Below are 24,021 nucleotides of genomic sequence, written 5' to 3' on the forward strand. Positions count from 1 at the left end.
CTAGGGCTTGGAAGAAACTAAGAAATCCAGGGTTTACACCTCAATATTTATACAAGGTTACATTGTTTCCCCATATAGAACACCAAGGTTCTTGATAAGATTAATAGGTCAGAACCAAGATGGACATTAAACTCTCCTTCTTCAAAGTAGATGAACAGTTCATGACAAATACAGATGTTCCTCTAGTTACAATGGGGTTATGTGCAGATAAGCCTGTCATAAGTTGAACATATGGTAAGTCAAAAATGCCTTTAAAGCCACCAAATATCATAGCCTAGATGGTTTCTACTGAATGCATATTGCATTCACACCATCACAAAGTCAAACTCCTATAAGTTGGGGACCATCTGTATTTCATTCTGGGCACAGGCTTAAGTGAGCAGGAAGAGTGATTCTTTTTTGTATTTCTATTACTGTATAAAGAGCTAGACCTACTCAATAAGAAAAGTCTCACATCTTCTCCCTGAAATGCTGCTGTGGTGGGTTTTTCCACCTGAAATGCAGCTGATAAACAGGATGAGTAAAGGGTACATGTCAGACTCACAGGATCTACTACTATGACCTTTCTATTAAGGGAACAACATAGGAAAGATGTTACCTGTCAGTTCAGATGCAGGCGTGGAGAGGGACTGAAATCTTCCTTTCATTCTTAAGATGACTGTCATGAGAATTTGATCCAGGAGAACCTGGAACAGTGAGGTAAATTCTAGAGTATTTCCTAGGCTAGTTGGGCACAGAATAGGAGATGGATCTCACCATTGAAAGACTTTTCCAAACAATTTCAATACATTTATTGAGGCTCTTTATTTTCTTATAGATCCTCAGGGGCTTACTACTTAGGCACTGACTGTGTCAGAAGTTTTTCTCGTGTATGGATTTCTCTGTGCTTATTCAGAGCAGAGCTTTTACTGAAGCACTTGCCACAATCATGACACCCATAGGGTTTTTCTCCTGTGTGGGTTCTATGATGTGCCCGTAAGTCAGAACTCTTACTGAAACTCTTTCCACAATCAGGACACACATGGGGTCTCTCTCCAGTGTGTATCCTCCGATGTGCACTAAAATGAGAACTGTTATTGAAGCTTTTTCCACACTCTTCACATTGATAGGGCTTTTCTCCTGTGTGGGTTCTCTGGTGAATTATAAGGCTTGAGCTCTGATTGAAACGTTTTCCACACTCACTGCATTGATACGGTTTCTCTCCTGTGTGGATTCTCCTGTGGGTGATGAAATTTGAACTGTCACGGAAACTTTTCCCACAGTCAAGACATTTATATGGTTTCTCTCCAGTATGGATTCTCCGGTGTCTAATGAGGCGTGCACTCCGACTGAAGCTTTTCCCACAGTCAGCACATTTATATGGATTTTCCACTTGATGGGATATCTGATGCATGAGGTGGGAATTTGGACCAAAGCTTTTACCATATTTAAGATATTTATAGGGTCTCTCTCCTAAGTAAGGTCTCTGATGACTTAGAACTTTACCTAAACTTCTCTCTGGGAGTGTGGGTTTTCCTCTTCTCTCCCCTGGGGTCCTTTCCCACTGTCTTCCTGATCTACATCCACTCTCACTGCCTTTGTCCCGATTAAGATGCCGGACAATTTTCCTTTCAGACCTTGCAAGTAACGTCCTATGTAGTTGCACTTCCTCAGAAATATCCCGTTTTAGATTCTCTTCATTCTTAAATCCAGCCTCAAAACCTGATAGGAGAATAGAATTTTTAAAGTTATCCATTGCCTCAATTATGTGCCAAGGTAAAATAAGTATCACATTAGATGATTAAAGATAAAAATTAGCGAATTCTAGATCCCAAATAACTACCATCCATTAAAATTCCAGTGTTTTCCTCTTCTACTTGATAACCTATCACATACTTCTCATCTACACAGGGCTAATCAGTATATTCTTCTAACTCTTCCTGGATTCCCAGGATCTTCAGAAAATCTCAGTATAACAAGAAAAACCTACTAGATTTAAAAGCTTTATATAGGAAAGACACTCTGTAATGCTGTATTTTTGTTTCATCTCAGGCCTATAATGGTATTATAGTTTATTTTGTGCCAATAATTAAAGGATTAGAAGGGAATGTCCTGGAAAATCTGTGTATCCAAAAAAAGCTATATGAGTCCTCTTCTGCTCAAATTCCAATATATGCTGAGAATAAAAACAGGGTAGAAAAATACTTGGTGTCTTTCAAAGAACAAAAGGCCTTCCGAGAAAAGAACTTTGCTAGGAAGTACCTCACTAAAAACATTCTCTTTGCATGTGGAAAGATAATCACTAAATGTTCCGAAAGCATTTGTTCTAATGCCCAAGCTAAGCTTTTAATATTCTTCTAAGAACCAAATGCCAGGCTCCCCAGGCCTAGGCTAAAGTGAATTTGCAGATACTTGCAAATTTTTAGTTTGAATTTATAGAATTTTCAGATATTTCAGGTAAACTTTGGATCTCTAGTTTCCTGGACGAAATCTAAAAGCAAAAGAACACCGAGTGTCAGCCTGTATATATACCCTCTAAAATAGTATTTCTACTTAGAAGCCCAGTCTTAAGAGATGCCCCACGAAATAGAGGTTCATCAGGTTAAATGAAATCTCAGAATCTTAAATATGTAAATATGTTTTGTGATCCTTCATGAGGAATATTTAGCCATTTCCTAAACCCAGAAGGTATTTTTAGTGGAATGTATTATTACCCCCATGGAACTGATGATCTATGAAACATTCTTGAAGAATATTCATCTAAACAATTTTTGGAAAACTGCTATTTATTGAATACTTACTAGGTGCCCAAGCATGGTACTATGTGCTTCACTGAGGAACCTCACTTCTATTAGCCTTTTGAGGAAGGTCTTCATAGATAAGTAAAGTTACAGGGTTAAATAACTTGCTCTAAGTTACTCAACTTATAAACAGCAGAGTCCAGATTCACATACATATACAGGGGTGGGCAAATGTAGGTTTACAGTTGTGAGTATGCCAAAACACAGGTTATTCTTGTATTATTAATTATTAATTACTGTATTTGTCTTATTATTATTTCATATCTTTACTTATGATTTATCTGTTAGGTAATGATGGCTGGTAATTTAACCTACTTTTGCCCACCCTTGTACATGTATGGCTCCAAAATCAGAATTATTCTTCCCTTAAGGAGGGAAACCATAGTGAAGTATTTTCTTCCTTGTACAACAGCTAAGATTCAAAGGGCCCAATAACTCAGAAATCTCAGACTTTTGCATAAGAGTGTCTGAAGAAAGAGTTTACTAGGTTTTCAAATATGTGTATAAAGCAAATATATAGCTGGTGTATAAGCTAAAACTAGAACAAACTAACAAGAATGAACTTTTAAAATCAATTTCATCCTATTATGGGTGCATGGGAAATGTTAGCTTTCAGATTTCCTGGTAGGTAAACTGCCTAGAAACCTAGCAACTCAGACATAGATGATAGCAAATTTACAAAATTCGAAACCATTTTGGATTGATGCTGTGTAAGGAGGCAAGTCAAATGAGTAATTTATATCCCCTCACTGAACTGCTTTTAATAGGGAACGTGGGGAAAAGATAGGTGGTCACAAGAATCCATGAGAGCTGGGGGTAGAGGTTTCAATCTGATTATTATTTTCCTAAGTCCCACTGCCTCCCCTGTGCTATTTAGGCCTTAAGAAGTAAAATAATCTTACCACTAGGACTCTGGAATAAGACTGGAGCACGTGTCACAACAGCCCCCGGGGGTAGCTCAGTATCTTCTTCATCATCAGAATCTTCTGTGGCCTCTTCTGCTTCACTGGTATCCTGGATGGGGCAAGAGGCTGTGTCTTCTTCCTGGCCATCACTGAGTGGGGCAGCAACCCGGGCACTCACCAAAGCATCCATCTCTTCAAAAAAGGGACAGGTCTCTGGTGCTTGGCCATTCTTGACTTTCCGATAGCTCGTTTGCAGGCTTTTAAACTTGGTCCGACATTGCTCTGGTGTCCTAAGGAAGCCATATTCCCATAACCGCTCAGCCACAGCTCCGTACAATTGGCTGTTGCGGTGACAGTTCTGGAGGGCTTCATAAAACTGAGTCTCACTAAGAATTGCAAGGTAAGTCTTTGTCTCTTCATAGCCCCAGTGTACACCTGCCACCAGAAGAGAAATGTTAGCACCAGGGCTTTAAAGCCTCAATTCCTTAACCCTGTGATCTGTATCATGAAAGTTTCCCAAAGAATGACTCAGAAATCCAACAAACAATCTCCTTTAAAATCACATTGTTGCCTAATCCCTATTACAGCCCTTCTTCACTTGCTATAATCTCAGGCGGGTAGGGGGAAAGCCCAACAATAACAAAGACCTGAAAGGGTACAAGATAAAGGACCTCAAAGTCATGCAATGTATCATTAGGAAGGAGAAAGAGGAAGGAAGCAGAGTAGACAGCATCTCCTGGCCTGAGTGCATGCTAGTGCTGCAGGCCCCATTTGGGCAGTACTTCATCAGGACAATTACAGACTCTGTTCCCTGAAGGTAACCAAGGTAGAGGGAAGGGAGATTCAAAAAGTCTTCCACTTGAGAGCCAGCTGGAGATTACATTGCTTCCATTATCCTCCACTCACTGTAAGTAAAGAAGGGGGAAGAATCGGAAGACAAAAAGCTGTGGAAAAGGGTGAAAAGAATGAAAATTATAGCAGGTGCCACCTGTGCCACATTTGTGATTTATCCACATTTATTCAGTGACAAAAAGTGAAAAATAATGAAGAAAGGAAAAAGTAGAAGATAGGAAGAATTGAACTAAAATAACATCACATTTAATTTAAAAATGGAAGCAAAAAATCACTGTTCACAGTGGAACTACAACTTTAGAGATGCAGTCCTCCTGCCATTCCCCATTTTACAGGTCAGGAAACAAACTCTGAAATGGTCAGATAACTTACAAGGGCAGTCAGCAGATTAGTGGTCAGAATTAGAAACAAAGCCTCCTGACTGGTACTTTGTTGCCCCTTTCATAACAACGTGGTTGTAGAAACTACATCAAAGGTAATAAAAGATACTTACAAAACTGTTACAAAACAGGCAAAAAATATTTCAACATAAGAGTATTAAACACGATTCCTTGCTGCAGGATTTCTCATTCCTCTTAAAATGCCAGTGTGTGTTGCAAATCTCATAGAAGAGACTCAGAAACTGTTGTCCTAACTTTGGGCAATCCTTCACTATGCTATTCTAAGTAAAAAGGAACATACAATAAACTAATTTTGAGATTTGAGGGAGTAAAAGATAAAAAACACCAGTTCATAAAAGGTACTTGATAAATATTCTTAAAATAGTGCCAATTTTTTTTCAGCCTTTAATGATTTTTTAATCGGGAAAAAAACATTTTAAGAAAGAAATGGAAACATTGATATTCCTTTTCAGGACTCTCTTGTATTTCCTGAGTATATTTCTTTAAAATACCTAAAATAATTCCCTACTTCCTATTATCTCACTGACTTTCCCATAGAATGAAATACATGTGGAACCAAAGTGCCTCTTTATTCTCTAAGTGACAAAGCTGGCAGGTAACATTAAGCTTCATGACTCCACATCCAGTCTCATAACTCCTCAAGTCTAATCCCAAAACCCCAAGAAAAAAAGCTTACCACTTTGGCTTCGGAAAAGGACGGGTGCAGTTGAGTTGTTGGGGTCCTGAGGGTTGGTCTTCTGGCCCATTTCATCACTGTCAGACTCTTCAGCCGTGGCCTCTTCTACTCCATCCTCATGCTGCCAACTCCCTGTCCCTGGCTCCTCAGTCTCAGCATCGCTGCTTGCCAAGCCAGAGTGAGAGGCTGCCTCTTCCAGGCAATTGCTGGGTAGGGCAATGACCTGAGCACTCATCAGGGCTTCCATCTCTTCAAAGAAGGGGCAGGTCTCAGGTGGGTGGCCATTCTTGACTTTCCGATAGCTCTTCTGAAGACCTTTGAACTTGGTCCGACACTGTTCCAGGGTCCGGAGGAAGCCATACTCCCGGAGCCGCTCAGCCACAGCCCCATATACTTGGCTGTTTCGATGACAGTTTTGGAGAGCCTCATAAAATTCAGTCTGACTAAGAATTGCAAGGAGAGTTCTGGTCTCTTCATAGCCCCAATGCACACCTGCCACCTTCTCATCCTCAAAGCCCCAGTGATCCTGTTCTACCCAGCGTCTCTTCTCTCTCCTAGATGGTAAGAGGTCAGCATGCATTTGTCTGTCTCCTGTGAGATTGCCTCTTGGGAGTTCCTTTTCCTTGGAGCCCAGATCTGGGATCCAAGGCTCTCCTTGCTCCAACTTGGAGACCACACCGGATTTAGGAAATGGAAATCCTGCTTGCAGGGAAGCAAACAAAGGACATCATAGTTTGGAATGACCATTAAAATGATAATAATAATCTCTGAGTTCAGACCTGCCTTTTTTATGCAAGAGGCTTATAAACAAAGCGTCTAAGGAAATATTTTCAGAAAGTTCAATATGCTGAAGGAAATGGTGAAAATACATGAAACATCAAAAAATGATAAATATTGTCCAGAGCAGGATGACAAGAGAAGAAAAGGTCTGTTTTAAGTTTAGAGCAGATAATTCTGTTCCAAATTGTTCCCTAGCCCCCCTGACCACTTGAAGGCAGGTCATGGCACTGCTGGGAACAGTCACCTCTTAGAATTCTCTACTTGGGGCTAAAAAATTAAGCTCAGATTTCAAGGGGGAGGGGAGCAGATGGGTAATCATCTTCAACTCATCTGTTTCCTTCACACTCAGCCACCAAGTACTAAAGGTTTTTTCCCTTAGTATGTACTCTGTTCCTACTGCCACCACACAAGTCTAGACTCCTCACCTTCTCACTACCCAGATAACTGAAGTAGTCACTGTCCTACCTAGCTCCAGGCTCTTCCTTTCTCAGCTCGCATGCTATACTGCTGGACCTTAACCTGAGTGCCTACCATGTACTGTCCATTCATATCAGACTCCTCCCCTCCTGTCCACATTTAACCCATTCTTCAAGCATATTTGCCAATGCCCCCCCCCCCCCCAATCTTCCACTGTGCCAAACCGCTGTACTCGCACAACTGAGTAACAAGTCATTGTTTAGCATTGTTTCAGTACAGTTCAGTTCAGCACATCTTTCTGTTTGCTGTTATGTTCTCAATCATAAGTTCTTTAAGGATAGGCATCTTTTCTTACTGCAGAACATCTTGCAAGGTGTTGAGCACATGGTAGGGAGGTGTTCAAAAGCTGATTCATTCTACAAACCTGTGTGTGGCATTGAGGGATTGTATCTGGATGACTAACAGAGACTGTTACCAAACTGGCTGAGAAGGCTAGACTCTTACACAATAAGATCAGATTTTAGAACAACCTCAAGTTAAATGATCAAAGAAAAAAATATACAATATGGAGTTCAACAGAGTACAAAGAACAAGCTCCACAAAATCATATACAAGAGTAAGCACTAGACACAAAGACAATGGGGAAGGTTATGAGAGTCCCAGGAATTACCAAGTGAACAATAATTAAGTAGTTAGTTGAGCTATACTGAAAGATAATGTGAAATTCTGAAGTAAAATTCTTACTCTGCCTCAGCCTATCAGACAGACCCTCACTGGAACTATATATATATATACACACACACATATATATATATAATACTTAGTTCTCCACAATTGACATATTTAGAGAACTTAAAGTTTCCAAGGAACAGTAACAAAAGCTTAGTACATCTGAGCCCTGGCTGGTGTGGATCAGTGGGTTGGGTGTCGCTGGGCAAACCGAAAGGTAACTGGTTCGATTCCAGGTCAGGGCACATGCCTGGGTTGTGGACCAGCCCCCCTCCCCTGTTGGAAGTGTGCAAGAGGCAACCAATTGATGTTTCTCTCTCACATCGATGCTTCTTTCCCTCTCTCTAAAAAATAAATAAAAATCTTTAAAAAAAATTAAGACTTAGTACATCTAAATAATGGAGCTTCTGGGGGAAAGCTTAAAGAAACAAATAGTTCATTTCAGAGAAGGAAAATGACTAAAAGGAAGATGTACTTTCAAGTACAGAAAATAATTTTTATCTAGAAAATACTGACTTGGTATCATCATTACAAAAAGGAAATAAAATAGCTCAAAATTCTGATAAAAACTAGGGAACCATCCTCTGGCAGACTTATCAAGAGAGGAAATATAAGAATTCTCACTGCAGCAGAGAGCTAAACTATATGCCTTCAGGAAGTCCCCAACAACCACATACTCTATAATTGCCACTCATTCTGAAATCCCTTTTCCACTCACTATTCCCAAACCCTACTTCCCAACTTAGAATGGAATCCTATCTTCCCATATGAATCTACTCCTCACCGCTCCTTTGAAAAGGTCTGAGCTTCTCCTTTGGATTCATCTGCTCCTGTGGTCCCAGGTCTGGGCTTCTTGCCCTCTCTTTCTTGGGTACACCCCTGGACTGGGGTTCCACTGACTCCTGCCGAATACTTAATAACTCTTGTGATGATTTCATGGGTGTCATCTTCTCCAAGCGCACTTCCTGCCCCTTCACAGAGACTGTGACCTAGAAACAACCCCCATCAATTGTCACTGCAAGGTTATAATGAGGGGCATTCCCAGTGGAGATTATTACCCTCCAAAAAGACCACCATCCTTTTGGGACATGGCTAGTGGTAGTGGTGGGACCAACCAGTGGAATGACCAACAAGAGTCATTCTTATTCCATTACTGTTAGCTTAGAGCAGCTGGAACATCAATAGGAAAAGATCAAAATAGTAAACCCAACTATAGACTAAAAAATAAATCCCCTTTCTTCTCTACTAAGTAAAAAACTATGAATCTATGAATAACTCATGATGACAGGGTAGCAAAAATACACCCAGGTAGCATCTCCAGATAAACTGTATCTGAAAAAGTTACCTGTTCCAGGACCAGTATAAGCATCACCAAGGAACACTGTACCCCTCTTTAAAAATGTCTGTACCTTCATTTGGCCCCTTGGCCTTGCCCCTGCCCAATCAAACACTTCTGAATTCCCCCTCCCTTCTTACCGAACGTCCAGGTCTTCCAGGCTGTCTTTCTAAATCTTCCACCAGAGCCACAGCCTCCTCTCCATTTTCTGGACATTGCTCCTGTACCCACTTCTGGATCTCCCCCGGTAAGATGGCCAGGAACTGCTCTAGCACCAACAGCTCTACAATCTGCTCCTTGGTATGCACCTCTGGCCTCAGCCACCGACAGCAAAGTTCCCAGAGTTGGCTGAAAGCCTCCCGGGGACCAGCTACCTCCTGGTAATGAAATTTCCTGAAGCGCTGTCGGAAGGTCTCAGAGTTAGTGCCATTCCCTCTCAGAGTAGGTTTGGCCATCATTCACAGCAGGAAGCAGCTTTCCTCCACTTAAGGGTCTATGTTCCAGAGCTTACACCTATCTTCCCATGTCCTTGGAGAATCACCTGCAGATGAGTCTCTGTAAGAAGAGTTTCCTCCTAGGGTAGAGAAAGATGGCACTATCAGAAGGAATATATTCATACATCTAAAGTCTTGCAATAGCTGGCCTGACTTCCCAAATATATGCTCCGTGTGGCCAGCTGAGGTACCACCAGCTTCAGAATAGAAAGCCAAAACTGAGCATGGAGAGAAAACTTTCAAAAGCTGCATTTCTGGGCGATTTCCCAGGGCGGCCTGGAGAAATAGCAGAGAAAAGAAAGTAGTCTGCTCCTCTTCCCCCTCCCCCAAACCTGATCCCATTTAACTCTGACCAGTGTTGCATAGTGGGTTCGAACCACATGGGAGACCTGGAGCTCAGGATCTAATGGCAAGTCACCATCCTGCTCAAGGCAACAAAATGCCTCTGTCCAGCGGGTCGCAGCTGATCTTCCCCAGTACCTCCGTAGTCCTTCCCCAGGCCTCTACGTCCTCCCTGCCCCCTCGGACTCCACACCTACCAATTCCCACCCCAGGCAAAACTCAAATACTGAAAACTCGGTCTTTGTTTTTCCTCACAGCAGAAGTAACCGCTCAACAAATATTCGGGAACTACTGACGGGAAACCTCGCGACTGGGAGAAGTTGGTTTTAGCTCCTGAAGGGAGATCCGGGTGGGCTTGAGGAGAGTCGCACTGAGTTGGTAGAGAGAATCCGAGGGGGCAATAGTAATGGGTCTCCTGAGGATGAGCTCGGGTGCTGGCCAGGAGGTCCGAGTGCTGCGGAGTTCGCGGACGCGGAACTCAGCTCAGGGAGCCGCGGGTGCGGGGTTCGGCCTCTTTGTCTTCGCTCCCTCCGGCCAGGTCACTCTCGGAGCCGTGGTGCAGTGCCCTCCAGAGACCTCCGACCCGTCTAAGTGGCCTGAAAGCACCCTCCGGTCCACCGCTGGAAGTGTCTCTCTCTCGGGTTGTCCCTCAATCCACTCGCATCTCTGCCCACCGGCTAGCGTCATCCACCCGAGTCGGCCCCAAGCCCGGCTCTCTAGCCCCGTCCGGCTCTCTAGCCCCGTCCGGCTCTCAAACCGGAAGTCCGAGCGGGTGACTCGAACGCCAGGGCGCATGCGCAAAATCAGCCGCCGCGACTCCTCCAGAGAAACGGGGTTTGCCGCCAGCGGGTGGGCCCAGTCGGCGCGGCTTACATCCGGACCGCGGCGCGCGGACCCTGTCCCTGCTTCCCGTCTGCTCTTCCCGATGCAGTTTTTGCGGCGGGTAGTTTCAGGACGAACTGTCAGTCCCGGGGGCCTGTACGCGTGTTGGGAAGGGGGCTTTGGACTCTGTGGTCGCCTTGAAGGGCGCTGGAGGAAGGAGTGACGCATATAGGGACTCGAGGTCTTCGGCGGGAATGATCCACGAACTGCTCTTAGCTCTGAGCGGGTACCCAGGGTCCATTTTCACCTGGAACAAGCGGAGTGGCCTTCAGGTACGGTCCGGCTCGGAGCGCGGGAACTAGTGAGTGCAGAATGGGTAGACCCGAGCCAGTGCTTGGGGGAGCAGTCTGAGGCACTCAGAGGGCGGGGCTTGCGGGGGCTTTGGGGGCGGGAGGTGTGTCCCCGGGCCAGTGACCGGAGAGGCCTGCGTGAGACTAGCACTTGGTGAGAGGGTTGGGCCTAGGCTGGGAAAAGGAGGGCAGAGCCAGAATGGCCCCACCTTCGGGGAGGGAGAAGGAGACCCGGAACCGGCTTAAAGTTAAGGTGTTCGAGCGAGTTTCCTGGGAACTAACTGAATATAAAAGTGAGGAAGGCGTTTTCTCCCATTTTCACACTTGCACTCTGTTTTAAATTGAGTTTTGAAAGTTAGACCAACTACATAGCGTTTAACATACAGTAAGGGCTCAGCCAATTTTGTTGAATAAAAAAATGAATGAGTGTGTTTCTCTCATGACTCCTTTCTCAGGAAATTTCTGCACTAGGAGAATCTGAAAGGGGGCCTTCGTGTAACCAGGAACCAGGAGGAGGAAGGGCTATGTACTATATGCATTATCTAATTTAGTCTTCATGACCACCCAATTCCATATCACAAGTTAACTCCCTGCGGCTCGCAGCTGGTAATGAGCAAGCCTGATCTTGAATGTCTGTCTGGTTCCAGCGTCTGAATTACTCTTTTCTACTTCTGTTTCCACTAATGTCTAATCCTCTCAATAAGTTAGTAACTAGATATTGTTAGCTCCAGTTTACATACAAATGAGCAAACTGAAGTTCAGAGAATTTTATGGTGGCTAGTCCCGATAAGAGCAAGATTTGCATATAGCTTAGTCTGATGACAAGGCCATGCTTATTCCTATGAGAATTGGCAGTAGAGCCTGGGGAAGGGCAGAAAAATAACATTATTATGCTATAAAACCTATAAATCAAAGCAATTCCTTTTATTATTTATTTTCCCCTATAAAACTAGCACAGTGCCAGGCATATAGAAGGAAAATGTCCAGGAAGTATTCGTGGGTGCTTTATGACATGAAATAAAAAGAGATAAGAGTATAGGAAAGAGAGCTACTTTTCTTTCTTATAAAAAAAGTTTCAATCAGAAATTTTCTTCCTTAAGGTCTCAGCTTTAAAGCCACCTCCTCAGAAAAACTTTTTCTGACCATCTTTTTTTATGTATCCTCCCCTTATGCCATTATTCTCTATCCAAGAAACTTGTTTATTTCTCTTATAGGATTTAACACAATTCACATTATTTATTGTTGTTACCTGTTTCTAGTCTTTCTCTCTCACAGATTGCCCATGGGAGCAAAGATCACAGTGGTCTTCATAGGTGTACCAGGAGCACCTGGCAGTTTGTGCCAGAGTTGGTGTTCAGATACTTATGTAAGAAAAGGCCACCCAAACCAGGAAATATTGCATACCTTCTGCAGAGCAATGGTTTTCAGTCTTAAAAAGGATAGAAATTCTGACAAACGCTACAACATGAATGAAACTTGGAGATACTACTAAGTGAAATAAGCCAGTCACAAAGCACAAATGTATGCTTCCACTTATTTGAGGTACTTAGAGTAGTCAAATTCATAAAGACAGGAAATAGAAGGGTGCTTGCCAGGAGCTGTGGGGAGGGAGAATAGGGAGTCTTTGTACAATGAGTACAGAGTTTCGGTTTGGGAAGATGAAAATGATCTGGAGATGGATGGTGGTGATGGCAGCACAACAATGTGAATGCACTTAATGCCAAGAACTGTACATTTAAAAATGGCTAATATGGTAACTTATATGTATATTTTGCCACAGTTTTTTTTGGAAAAGTTGGTTGAATGGATACATTCTCCCACTACTTTTTTCTACTTGAACTGCTGTGTAACCTTTACATAGCATACTAGGCTATCATTTGGCTATTATTTAAATTAAAAATACAAATAAAAATATAGATACTAAATGTATATGTCCAGTTATAAGGTGCTTTTATAGATTATAGTATGCTGCATTTATTTACATTTTTATTGAAATGAAAACAAGGTTTAAAATTTCATAGAGAATTTGTTAATTCTAAGAATGTGTTTGAGAAACTGTTTATGAATATGTTTGAAGTTTGCTGAAGACATTGCTAAAGACAACCTTGTTGCAACCAGGTCAAAACCTCATATCTTTAAAGAACATCCCTGAAATGTTGCATAAGAAACAGGTAGGCCCTGGCCGGGTCGCTCAGTTGGTTAGAGCATTGTCACGATATGCCAAGGTTGAGGGTTCAATCCCCAGTCAAGGTATATATAAGAATCAACAATGAATGCATTTATAAATGGAACAACAAATCGATCTCTCTCTCTCTCTCTCTCTCTCTCTCAAATCAATAAGTAAAATTTTAAAAAATATATGTATTTTTTTAGTCCTGGCTGGTGTTGCTCAGTGGATTGAGCCTGGGCCTGCGAATCAAAGGGTCATGGGTTCAATTCCCAGTCAGGGCACATGCCTGGGTTGCAGGCCAGGTCCCTAATAGCTGGCGTGTAAGAGTCAACCACACATTGATGTTTCTCTCCCCCTCTTTCTCCCTCCCTCTCTCTCTAAAAATAAATAAAGAAATCTTTAAAATATATATATATATATATATATATATATATATATATATATATGTGTGTGTGTGTATTTTTTTTTCAAAAAAAGAAACAGGTATAGTAGCTGCCTCTAAGGGGAGGCTGACTTATTTTTTTTTTAATTTTTTTATTTATTGACTTTAGAGAGGGGGAGGGAGAGAAAGAAACATTGATCTATTTATTGGTTGATTCTTTTTAAAAAATCTTTAATTGATATTAGGGAGGGATAGAGAAACATTGATTGGTTGTTCTACTTATTTATGTGTTCATTAGTTGCTTCTTGTATGTCCCAGGCTGGAGATTGAACCCACAGCCTTGGCATATCAGGATGACTAACCAACTGAGCTACCCAGCCAGGGTTCATTGGCTGATTCTTGTATGTACCCTGACCTGGGATGGAAGTTGGAACCCCAGCATATGGGGACGATGCTCTAACCAACTGAGCTACATGGCTAGCGCAAGGCTGACTTCTTTTTAATGTACACCATTTTGTATTGTTTGAATGTTTTACCATGTGTTACCACTTATTTCAGTAAACAACTAATTAGGTCAGGGGTGGGGAATAGCACCTTTGTAGTGGTTTGGAAATACTTTTGTTACCCAGAACTTCCCAATCTTAAATGGACATTTTGTAAAAGGAAATGATAAACAGTATAGAACATTTGAAGGACCTCAAAGACCAGCATGTAGTGAATCACAGGCACCAGTGTTTTCAGCCTGCTTCCTCTCCTGCAGGTGTCACAGGACTTCCCATTTCTCCATCCCAGTGAAACCAGCGTCCTGAATCGACTCTGCCGCCTGGGCACAGACTATATTCGCTTCACCGAGTTCATTGAACAGTACACAGGCCATGTGCAGCAACAGGTAGGTTGTTGTTCTCAGGGAATGTATACCTCCAGAGGGCAGGAGCTATGTCAAGCTTTTAGTGAATCTGCTGGTAATTCATGTGAAATAAGTCACAAGAAGTTATGAATTTCTCATCACTGGAATTATTCAAGTGAAAGCCAGAGGTCTGTACCTCACATAAAGGGAAAATATACACAGGGACTAATTTAGGCAGATTGGTGTGAGAGAAAATTTGTTTTGCCTGAGTTTTAGAAGGCCAGAATTATATTATTTTGAACTGAACCATAGTTCCAATTCCAGAAGTGAAAACATAAAGCATTATTTCAAATTTCTTTGCCTCTCTGCTTCTGACTATCTTAGTCACATTGAGGCAAGCAACTAAAATCTTTGGGCTTCATTTTTTAAATTTGTAAATAAAAGGGTTAAACCAGAGAAGGCACTTGACACATAGTAAGCACTTAATAAATATTACTCATTATTATTAATTAATTGGAGGTCAGTATAGAGGTCAAGAATTTGTGTTCTGCTCCATCACTCACTGGCTATAGACTGCTCAGCAGTAACCTAATGCTCAGTAACTAAGGCTCAGTTTTCTTATCTATAAAACGGGGATAATAGTACCTATCTCATAGGGTTTTGAGGGTTGAACAAAGTAATTCATGTGAATGCCTGGCATACAGTAAGCACTCAGACTTTTTTAAAGAGATATTTTATAGTTCTCTTTATTTTTAACCATCCGTAATTCTTGTCAGTGGTAAGTAAAAAGACTGCTGAATTGTATGACTGATTCAGTGATGACTATTTCCCAGTTGAAAGAATGATTCTGATTTAGGGAAAAGGTGAGAACTTCAATGCAGTCAATACCCTCTGGACTCAGACTCAGAGGGTAGGGGTAAATCGGTTATCAGGCCTTTGGTGTGTCAACTGATGGTCGTTTTAGCCGATTCAGTGACAACAAGAATCTCCAATTTGGGGTGCAGTGAAGGATGCTTTATTCAGTGCACAACAGCTCAATTATCATACAGCACAGCTGTGAAAACAGCATGGCTGTAGAACAGATCTGGGGCAGGTCAGCCCTGAGGCCAGGCCTCTCTCCAGCTAGACTGCTGTACTCTGCTTCTTGATGATCTGCTTTGCACTATGCTGGTCTGCTCTACTCTGCTCTGGCAAGACATCTTCCGTGTTTCAGCTGAGCCAGGGAGAAGCAGTCTGCAGTCTTCACTGGAAAGGGAAAATATGCTCTCCGAGCCAGAAATGAACATGGACAGAATGGTCTATGTCTTATATGGACAGAAGTCCATGTCTCTGGTCCCTGATGAGTCCATCCTCCTGTAGATGAAGGCTTTGAATCGGCAAAGTTTGATTGGCCCAAAAGGGGCCATTCTGCCCTGATTAGTCAGAATAGAGCCTCAATTCTATTGTTTAAAATAGGATTCCAGCAAACCTTTATAAGGGCTGGCTCAGATGGGAGAAATACATTGCTGGAAGACAGTTCAGTACAGAGGCAGGCATTGCAGCTCAGGCTTCTTTGAAGTTTAGTTTGCACAAGAGACCCCTGTGTAGAAATGGCCACTACACTGTTTGTTTTCATTTTTGTTTTAAATTTGAGCCCAGTTAGCCACCAGGAGCCTTTCTTAGCACGTGTCTTTTTTTTCTGAGGGTTCATAGGTGGTAATCTGTGGGGCAAAGGAGTTGGAGGGTAATGCCTTATGTTTTCATCTCTGGGACAGGGATTCTGGTTCACTTAAACTGATTATATTGCAAAGAAAATATATAAGCTAAACATGGGCTTAAAATCTAATCATTGTGGGATGGGTAGGGCAGGAGAGAGTAATGGGGGAAAATGGGAACAACTGTAATTGAACAACAACAAAATACCTAATCAATGCCAGTTTGCTATGAAACCATATTAAGAAAGCATACTTAATTATCAAAGTTGAAATCTATATATTATATAGATGAACCTTACACCTATATTAATATATTATAAACATTATACTAATAATGTATATATAGTATCAATATAATATAGATGTAATTAATAATATTAATTTTTTTTTGGTATATAACACCTCAAAGAAAAAAACCTCTACATTTGTATGACTATGTGGGTCTCATCTAATATATGTGAATTCCTACTTTCCCAATTTTAAAGATATCTGTAGTACCGCTTTTTTTGGAAATGTAAAAAGCATACTCATTTTCTCTTTTATTTTGTGATAAATGAAGACATTCAGTTCTCTGAAATGACACAATATCAAAACAGAATTGACTGTTTGTAAGCTGACCTGGTCTATTTCACCATATGCCCATGCTGTTCTTATTATACGAGGGGGACCCAAAAAAGCTGGAGTTATCTTCTAGAACGCAGGCCCCTTGTAGTAGAGGCTCCCCCAGCTAAGTGAGTGTTCTAGGAACCCATCTGTATCAGTGTACCAACTGGCATTGTTGTGAGGCTGCATTCCACTTCAGTGAATTTGTTTTAAACACTCTTCCAAAGCATTTGCCCATTTCATGATAGGTGATTTATAAGCGTACCTGCTCATATCTTGCTGAGTGTTCAGCCGTTTTTGACCAAAAACAGCATGACCCCTGAGCCCACCCTCCCTATTCACCCAATCTCACCTCAAGAGACATTTTGTTTCCCTGGGTGAAAAAAAGTCCTCAAAGGGAAACCTTTTGCCGATGTGGAAGAGGTAAAACAAAAAATGGCAGAAGCCCTAAAAGGCATCAAAATGGACAAGTTCAAAAACTTTTGAGCAGTGGAGAAAACATCTCGATAGGTGTATTGCATCAAATGGAGAGTACTTTGCAGGTGACTGAGAGGTTTAAATATGTAATAATAAATACATAATTTTTTATAAATAAATTCTGTTTTGTGGGGTACCCTCTTGAAGCTGTGAACATTTATCTCCAGGAACTACTAGTATCCTTTGCAGTATCCTCTGGCTGCACTGTGCCTGATAAACCCTGAGCCCGAGCTTCCCCTCACACTTGTTGCTGAATTCTGCTATTGTATCCACCACTACCCCAGAGCCTGATCACCCAAATCAGTACATAGCCAGAGAGGCTAGTTATGGTGACCTCTCGTTAACTGTTAACCACACTCTCTATATAAAGCTACAAGAAGAAGCTCTTACAAAAAAATTTCAGGTTTCCTGAAAGACAAGCCATATTTGTAAATAATCTCTTAGTGAGAGTTTCATAAATCCCCACATTGTCTGATTCATGTTCAGATGAATTGCTATGCCAGGCAGGAGAAGGGATGTTAAAATGAGGATTGAAGTCATTGTATTTATTCAGTAAATATTTACCCACTGTTCAGAGAACTGTGGTAGGGACTAAAATACAAAGATGAATAAAATGTGGGACCTTGCTTCATGAAGCTTTGGGTATCATGACAGAAGTACAATTTCACCATTAAATCAAGATGTAATGAAAGCAACAAAGGGGGAAGCTATTAATTCCCTGGGGAGAGTTAGGAAGGGCTTTGCAAAGAAGAGATGCTTGAGGTGGGTCCTGCAGGAAGAGTAGGTATTTGTCACTAAGATGAGTGTACAGTTAGAAGCAGAACACATCCAAATTCATGGGCCTGAGAAATAGAACCAAGGCACGTTTGGTGACCTGTGGGTAGTTTGGAAATGAGGATGTGAAGTTCGAATCAATAAAAGAATTTTGAAGGGAAGTAAGGTCCAGAATGCAGAAGTCATTGCATGCCATGTAGGAGAGTTTAGATATTATCCTGGAACAGTGGGAAGGCGCCAAAAGGACTTAAGCTAGAAGTTATAAGATTAAAATTGAGTTGTAGAAAAATCTCCACTGACAATATGGAGTACTACTTCATTGTAACATCTGGGCCCCTTGAAAAGTTAAAATGTTTCATTTCAGCCCTGGCAGGGTAGCTAACGGTTGTAGGTTTGATCCCTGGTAAGGGCACATACAAGAAGCAACCAATGACTGCATAAATAAATAGAATAACATCAATGTTTCTCTTTCTCTCGCTCTCTCTCTCTCCTCCGCCCCCACATATACCTTCCCTTCTTCCTCTAAAATCAACAAATACAAAAAATTTTAATATATTACATTTTAAAAGGTCAGAACTCACAATCTGTCTCTTCTGTTGGGTTTTCCTCTCACTGAAGCACTGTTCTGATATGGAATTATTTAGCCAAAAACAATACCACTAATAAAGGGTAATGTCTTCCTCAGGTTTCAGGGTCTGAGCCAAGAGGTGATTTCTCTCTGTTTGATTTCAGGATCACCATCCATCTCAGCAGGGCCAAGGTGGGTTACATGGAATCTATCTAAGGGCCTTCTGCACAGGACTGGACTCAATTTTGCAGCCTTATCGACAAGCACTGCTTGATTTGGAACAAGAGGTGAAAGGGGAATATGGGAACACCACCTCTGGGACAGCAGATTAGAGCATGTTTTTGAATTTCAGCTGCCCTTTGATATGGTCAGGTAATTAGGAGTAAACTATTTTCTGTGTGGCTGGCGAGTACAGTTTACAGTGTTTTCTCTGTGATTGTCCAAGCCATGGTCAAAGTGGTGTGCAGATCATGGAAAAGGTTCCTGAGTGAGTATATAAGAGCCCTACCTTTGATTTTATCGACTGAAAAATCAGAATTAATAATCTTTCATAATCATAAATTCTTGATAGCCTAAAATTAATACTAAGCTCATTCTCAGATTTTCTTCTCGTTTTCCTAGAATAAATAGATTCAAGATATTTTGTATGGAGCCCTAATCACAGTGGTTTTTGTTGCAGTTCCTGGCTGACCCCCATCTCTCCATATCACATGTCAATTACTCCTTGGATCAGGTATGCTGCTCAAATAACAAAATGCCTTGGAATCTGCTGATACTGTTAGAATAATCTATCTTATAACATTTTTTTTCAGAACTCTTTTCCTTCTGGATTCAGAGCCCAGCATTTTATATTTTATTGGCTTTTCTAGATCAGAAAACTGTTTGAAAAGCTCCAAATTTAGTTAAAACTTAATGTCTGATGTTACTGCTCTAAATTGACCTCAGTATTAATGAATATGCTAGCCTCAGAAATAAAAACTGCCTTTTTCTGCCATTCTCTTTCTATCTGCCACCAACCCCATATCAAATTGCCTTAAGATACTGGATCTTGGCTGGTCTGTGGTATTGCTATCTTTATGTGAAGTGGGACTATTTAAAAGCATTTAGGAAATAAAAGCATTTCCTAAAGTAATTTTTTTCCCTTGTATTTGATAGACCCTCCTAATGATTCTCTGCTTTGCAGTTCCAGCTCCTGTTCCCCTCTGTGATGGTTGTAGTAGAACAGATTAAAAGTCAAAAGGTGAGAACTATCCTTTTACATTTTGCTCTGGTAAGCACCAAGGAAATATTCTTAATTAATTTTGCTTTACATTCTTTTTTGAAGACTAAATTTTAGTAGTTTTTACTGATTTATTTATTCAACAATATCTGCTTGGGTATCATGCTAAGTGTCAGGAATGCAAAAATAAATTATGACCTAAGCACCTCTTGGTCCAGAAGGTGAGAGAAATGTTAATAGATGTACCCAAAAAAGCTGTCAGGTAAGAGAAAAATGCTATGGATATTTGGAGATGACAGCTTTTTGCACTAAGGATTAGAACTGTTGGATATGTATCTGAAGGAAAAGCTAAAAGTTAACCCTTAGAAAAAAAGAAGGTAATAGTTTTATGTTAGGGTGCTGGCAGTTTTCTGAGAATTAGACCATTGGGTAAAACCTAGATATTTGTTAGTTAAATATGCCTGTTCTCATCACAAGCTTTCATCAAATGGATTGAAAAGTGGGGCCCCAAAATTTACATTTCTTTTAAGTTCCTAGGCAATGCTGCTGGAGGTGGGGTTGGAGGGCTGGGTGGAAAGGGGTAGGGAGACTGTAGATTTCATACTTTGAGAATAATTATTGCAATATTGTGATTTATATTAAGAAATATATTTTTGTCTTCATATTGTTTCTGGCACAGAGCTCCTAAAACCCTTGGGATTTCCTAAGTGTTAAGAGTAATAAACATGTCTTGATATTCATAAGAAACCCCTATCAACCACACTTGAGTTGTTAATGAGGTGACTTTTGGACAGCACTTAAGGATGGGGACTGGTTGCCAGGGGGACCAACCTTGTGATTGGAGGGTTGGAACTTTCAGTCCTACCCCCAACCTCTAGGGGTGGGGGAGGACTGCAAATTGAGTTCAGTCACCAGTGTCCAGTGATTTAATCAACTGTGTCTATGTAATGAAGCCTCCCAAAAACCCAAAATGATGGGGTGTGAACGGCTTCCAGGTGGGTGAACCAGAACAATTCCATGTTTCTTCATCTGGCTATTGATTGTAACATTTGATATCCTTTTTCAAAAAAACCCAAACAACCTGTAATTGAGTGAATAACTGTGTTTTCTGAGCTCTGTGAGCCACTCTAGTAAATTAATCAAACCCAAACAGGGGATCATGGGAACCTCTGAAGTATAGCCAGTTAGTTAGAAGCACAGAAACAACCTGGGCTTGTGCCTGGCATCTGAAATAGAGGATGGTCTTGTAGGACTAAGCCCTTCACCTGTGGAATCTGATGCTATCTCAGGGTCAGTCAGAATTAAGTCAAAATGTAGGACACCCCAGCTGGTGTCCAAGAATTGCTTGGTGGTGTGGGGAAACCCCATACACATTGGAATTATAGTCAGAATTGGAACTATACCTAGATCTTATGAGAAAGTTTATCTTCATTCTCTGCTGGATTTTGCCCTTTGGATTGAATATAGAATATGAGTTTGTGTACATGAACTATTAAAATGGGATCCAGTTTGAAAATGCTATATTTTCCACAGATTCATGGTTGTCAAATCCTGGAAACAGTATACAAACACAGCCGTGGAGGTTTGCCTCCTGTTCGAAGTGCACTAGAAAAGTAAGTCATGGCTCAATTGGTGGGTAGGGGTAGAGGTGGGTGGTCAAGTGACTTGACCATGCACATGTTTTTTTTTTCAGGTCATCTTAGGTCTCCCTCTGGGGAAGGGTATAACCAGGATAGAAAAGATCCATGAGCAGAGGAGCCCATGTAATCCTTATGATGTCTCAGAAATTGCACAAAAAGGGTTATAAAGTGCTGAGTATCAAAGCTAGGATCTAGTTGCCTAGATGCCCTTGAGGCCATCTTTTAAAATTTTTGGATCTCATCATCTTGGGAGAATTTCCATTACATGTGCCAGATAATGCCTAGCTAGGTCTAAACTTGTGTATTTTGAGTCACTGGTATTTTCACATGGAGTTCCTTAGAAAGTTTTTTACTTTATAATCCCACAGTGCCACTCTTAGGAATTTCATCCTAACAGAATTATTCAAAAGAAGAAAATAACCATATGTACAAATATGATTCATTGCAGTGGTGTATAGTATATTAAGAAGTTAGAAAATTACCAGCAGCAGAAGAAAGCTGAATGAAGATATATTCACTTGATAGGCTACAATGTCATTAACATTGTAAATACTATAACAACATGTAAAAATATTTTTATAATACTAATTGAAAAAATGCAAAATTATGTCTTCTGATTATAACTATATTAAATGTATACAGAGTTTCATCAAAGACTGCTCATTTGATCTTACTGTCCCCCTGTTCCTCCTCATTTTTTTTAAAAAGGGTGTGAAAAAGGGTGTGACATTGACTTCAAAATTGGAATCAATGATTTCTAGGCCCTTCACAACTCAACAATCTCCACTTTAATTACTGCACAAGTAAGTCCTCAGAAGAGCAAGAAATTTTCCAGAATATGCTTTAGGGACTTAATTCTCTATTACTGTGCTCTTTTTTTCTCATAGAAATGAATTTTGATTACAGAAAATGAGGATATGCAAAGAGAAGAAATAGAAATCACCTGTAATCACAGCCTCTTGAGATATCCAATTCAACTTTTGGTGTATTTCATCTACAGTTTCTCTCTATATAAACATACTACATAGTTTTAGGTAGTGAATATAAAGTCTTATGAAGATAATATGATGTATACATGTTTGTAATATATTTGCAGGGACTACATTTTACAGACCACACACTGTGATGTGCAAAATTTAACCGCCTTTTCATTTAATTTTTTAAAGAGCAATTCTATTCAATTAGCATGCTACAAATAGCAGACTACATCTCTTTTAGTTTATTTTTCTTCCCAAGTTATTTCAGAAATTTTAAATCTCCAAAAATGTTGAAAGAACTATACAATAAATACCTGTATAGCCTTTAATTTCACCAGCTAACATTTTGCCACATTTGATTTATCTTTTTCTTTCTCCCTCTATGTAAACTGTGAAATATGTATGTAAATATATGCATAAACACACACACACATGCATGCATACCACAGTTTTTTGCTGAATGATTTGTAAGTGGTCACAGATATCAAAACACTTAACTCCTAAATATGTCAGCTTATATCTCTCTAGAAAAAGGGCATTCTCTTATATAACCTCACTACCATATTATACCCAATAAACTTAATGTTAGCTCAACAATATGATATCCAAAATATATCTGAATTTCCTCAGTTTCCCTCCAGAAGTTCTCTATAGCTGTTCTTTTTTTGCAATACAGGATCCAATCAGTGTTCACAGGTTGCTTGTCATGACTATTTAGTCTCCTTTAATTTGGCATACTCTCCTTCATCGACTATTTTTTTTAAATCTTTGATGACTGACATTTTAAGAGTTCTGACCAGTTGTCTTGAAGAATGTTCCACAATCTAGATTTTTCCGATTATCCCCTTACGATTAGATTTGGGTTAAACATTTTTTACAATAATCCTACATGAGTCATATTATTTCCTACTGCATCATTTTGTAAGGCACAGAAAGTAAGTTTGTCCCATTACTGGTGTTACAAAGTTTGCTCACTTGATTGAGGGACATTTTCCCCTGTGTAGTTAATGTTATCTGGGACTGATCCCTTCAGACCATGTGAATATCCCATTCTCCAGCAACCTTTCTGCATTTTGTTGGATAATGACAGGCAGGTATGTGTGCCTGTTATGTATTGACTCTACTCTCCCTATGCGATTCCAACAAAAATAAAACAAATTTAATGCTATATAGGCCAAAGAGAGACTCCTATAAGTCCATTTAGTTTTAACAGGAATATCAGTGTTAAAGCTTACTTTACACAAAAGGAGGAAAGAAAATGCACTTCTCCTAAAAGACTATCAGAACATTCACTGAGCATTTCAGACTTCAGTATGTAGGCACCAAGTTTGGAAATTTAATCAGTCCAGCCACAAACATTTAAATTAAAACACCACAATTATTTTTGTCTTATAGTTGGTCATTTCCGTTCTGACTCATCAACCTCTCAGGTCTCTGTTTATCCTGTAGCAGTTTAAAGCATACCCTCTGTGCCATTGTGGGGCTTAGTGTTCTTTAAGTGGGCTTCTAAGGCTCTTGCTTTTTCTCCCAACTCAGAATCCTGGCCGTGTGTCATGGGGTCATGTATAAGCAGCTCTCGGCCTGGATGCTGCATGGACTCCTCTTGGACCAGCACGAAGAGTTCTTTATCAAACAGGGTCCGTCTTCTGGGAATGTCAGTGCCCAGCCAGAAGAGGATGAGGAGGATCTGGGTATTGGGGGTCTGACAGGAAAACAACTGAGAGAACTCCAGGACTTGGTGAGAACATAGCAAGAAGCCAACATACTCCTGCCAGGAAACAGAAAA

General features: G+C 40.7%; 2 protein-coding genes across 4 annotated transcripts in view; one reads left to right on the top strand and one right to left on the bottom strand.

Annotated features, from left to right (window-relative positions):
• Window positions 1-764: 764 nt before the first annotated feature.
• ZSCAN29 (zinc finger and SCAN domain containing 29) lies at window positions 765-10,532 on the bottom strand. Of its 3 annotated transcripts, none has more exons than XM_024568499.4 (6): window positions 10,009-10,532; window positions 9,017-9,450; window positions 8,325-8,529; window positions 5,615-6,313; window positions 3,683-4,120; window positions 765-1,701 (listed from the first exon to the last, which is right to left on the bottom strand). In XM_024568499.4, exons 2-6 carry the CDS (start codon window positions 9,332-9,334, stop codon window positions 833-835), a joined length of 2,529 nt encoding a protein of 842 aa, XP_024424267.2. In that variant the 5' UTR covers window positions 9,335-9,450; window positions 10,009-10,532; the 3' UTR covers window positions 765-832. The 3 variants fall into 3 exon arrangements, with proteins under 3 accessions (XP_024424267.2, XP_024424266.2, XP_071078063.1); XM_024568498.4 differs by having other exon boundaries at window positions 9,910-10,532; XM_071221962.1 differs by lacking the exons at window positions 8,325-8,529; window positions 10,009-10,532 and having other exon boundaries at window positions 9,017-9,241.
• A 203-nt stretch (window positions 10,533-10,735) lies between these two features.
• TUBGCP4 (tubulin gamma complex component 4) overlaps window positions 10,736-24,021 on the top strand; it is a 35,561-nt gene continuing 22,275 nt past the window's right edge. Inside the window, exons 1-7 of the mRNA XM_024568500.4 lie at window positions 10,736-10,866; window positions 14,197-14,325; window positions 18,564-18,686; window positions 19,079-19,132; window positions 19,583-19,639; window positions 21,152-21,231; window positions 23,772-23,973. Coding sequence (XP_024424268.1) covers window positions 10,789-10,866; window positions 14,197-14,325; window positions 18,564-18,686; window positions 19,079-19,132; window positions 19,583-19,639; window positions 21,152-21,231; window positions 23,772-23,973 — 723 coding nt within the window. The 5' untranslated portion in view covers window positions 10,736-10,788. The remainder of the gene's footprint in view (window positions 10,867-14,196; window positions 14,326-18,563; window positions 18,687-19,078; window positions 19,133-19,582; window positions 19,640-21,151; window positions 21,232-23,771; window positions 23,974-24,021) is intronic.

Source organism: Desmodus rotundus, chromosome 7 (genome assembly GCF_022682495.2).
Source record: "Desmodus rotundus isolate HL8 chromosome 7, HLdesRot8A.1, whole genome shotgun sequence".
Classification (NCBI taxonomy): Eukaryota; Metazoa; Chordata; class Mammalia; order Chiroptera; family Phyllostomidae; genus Desmodus; species Desmodus rotundus.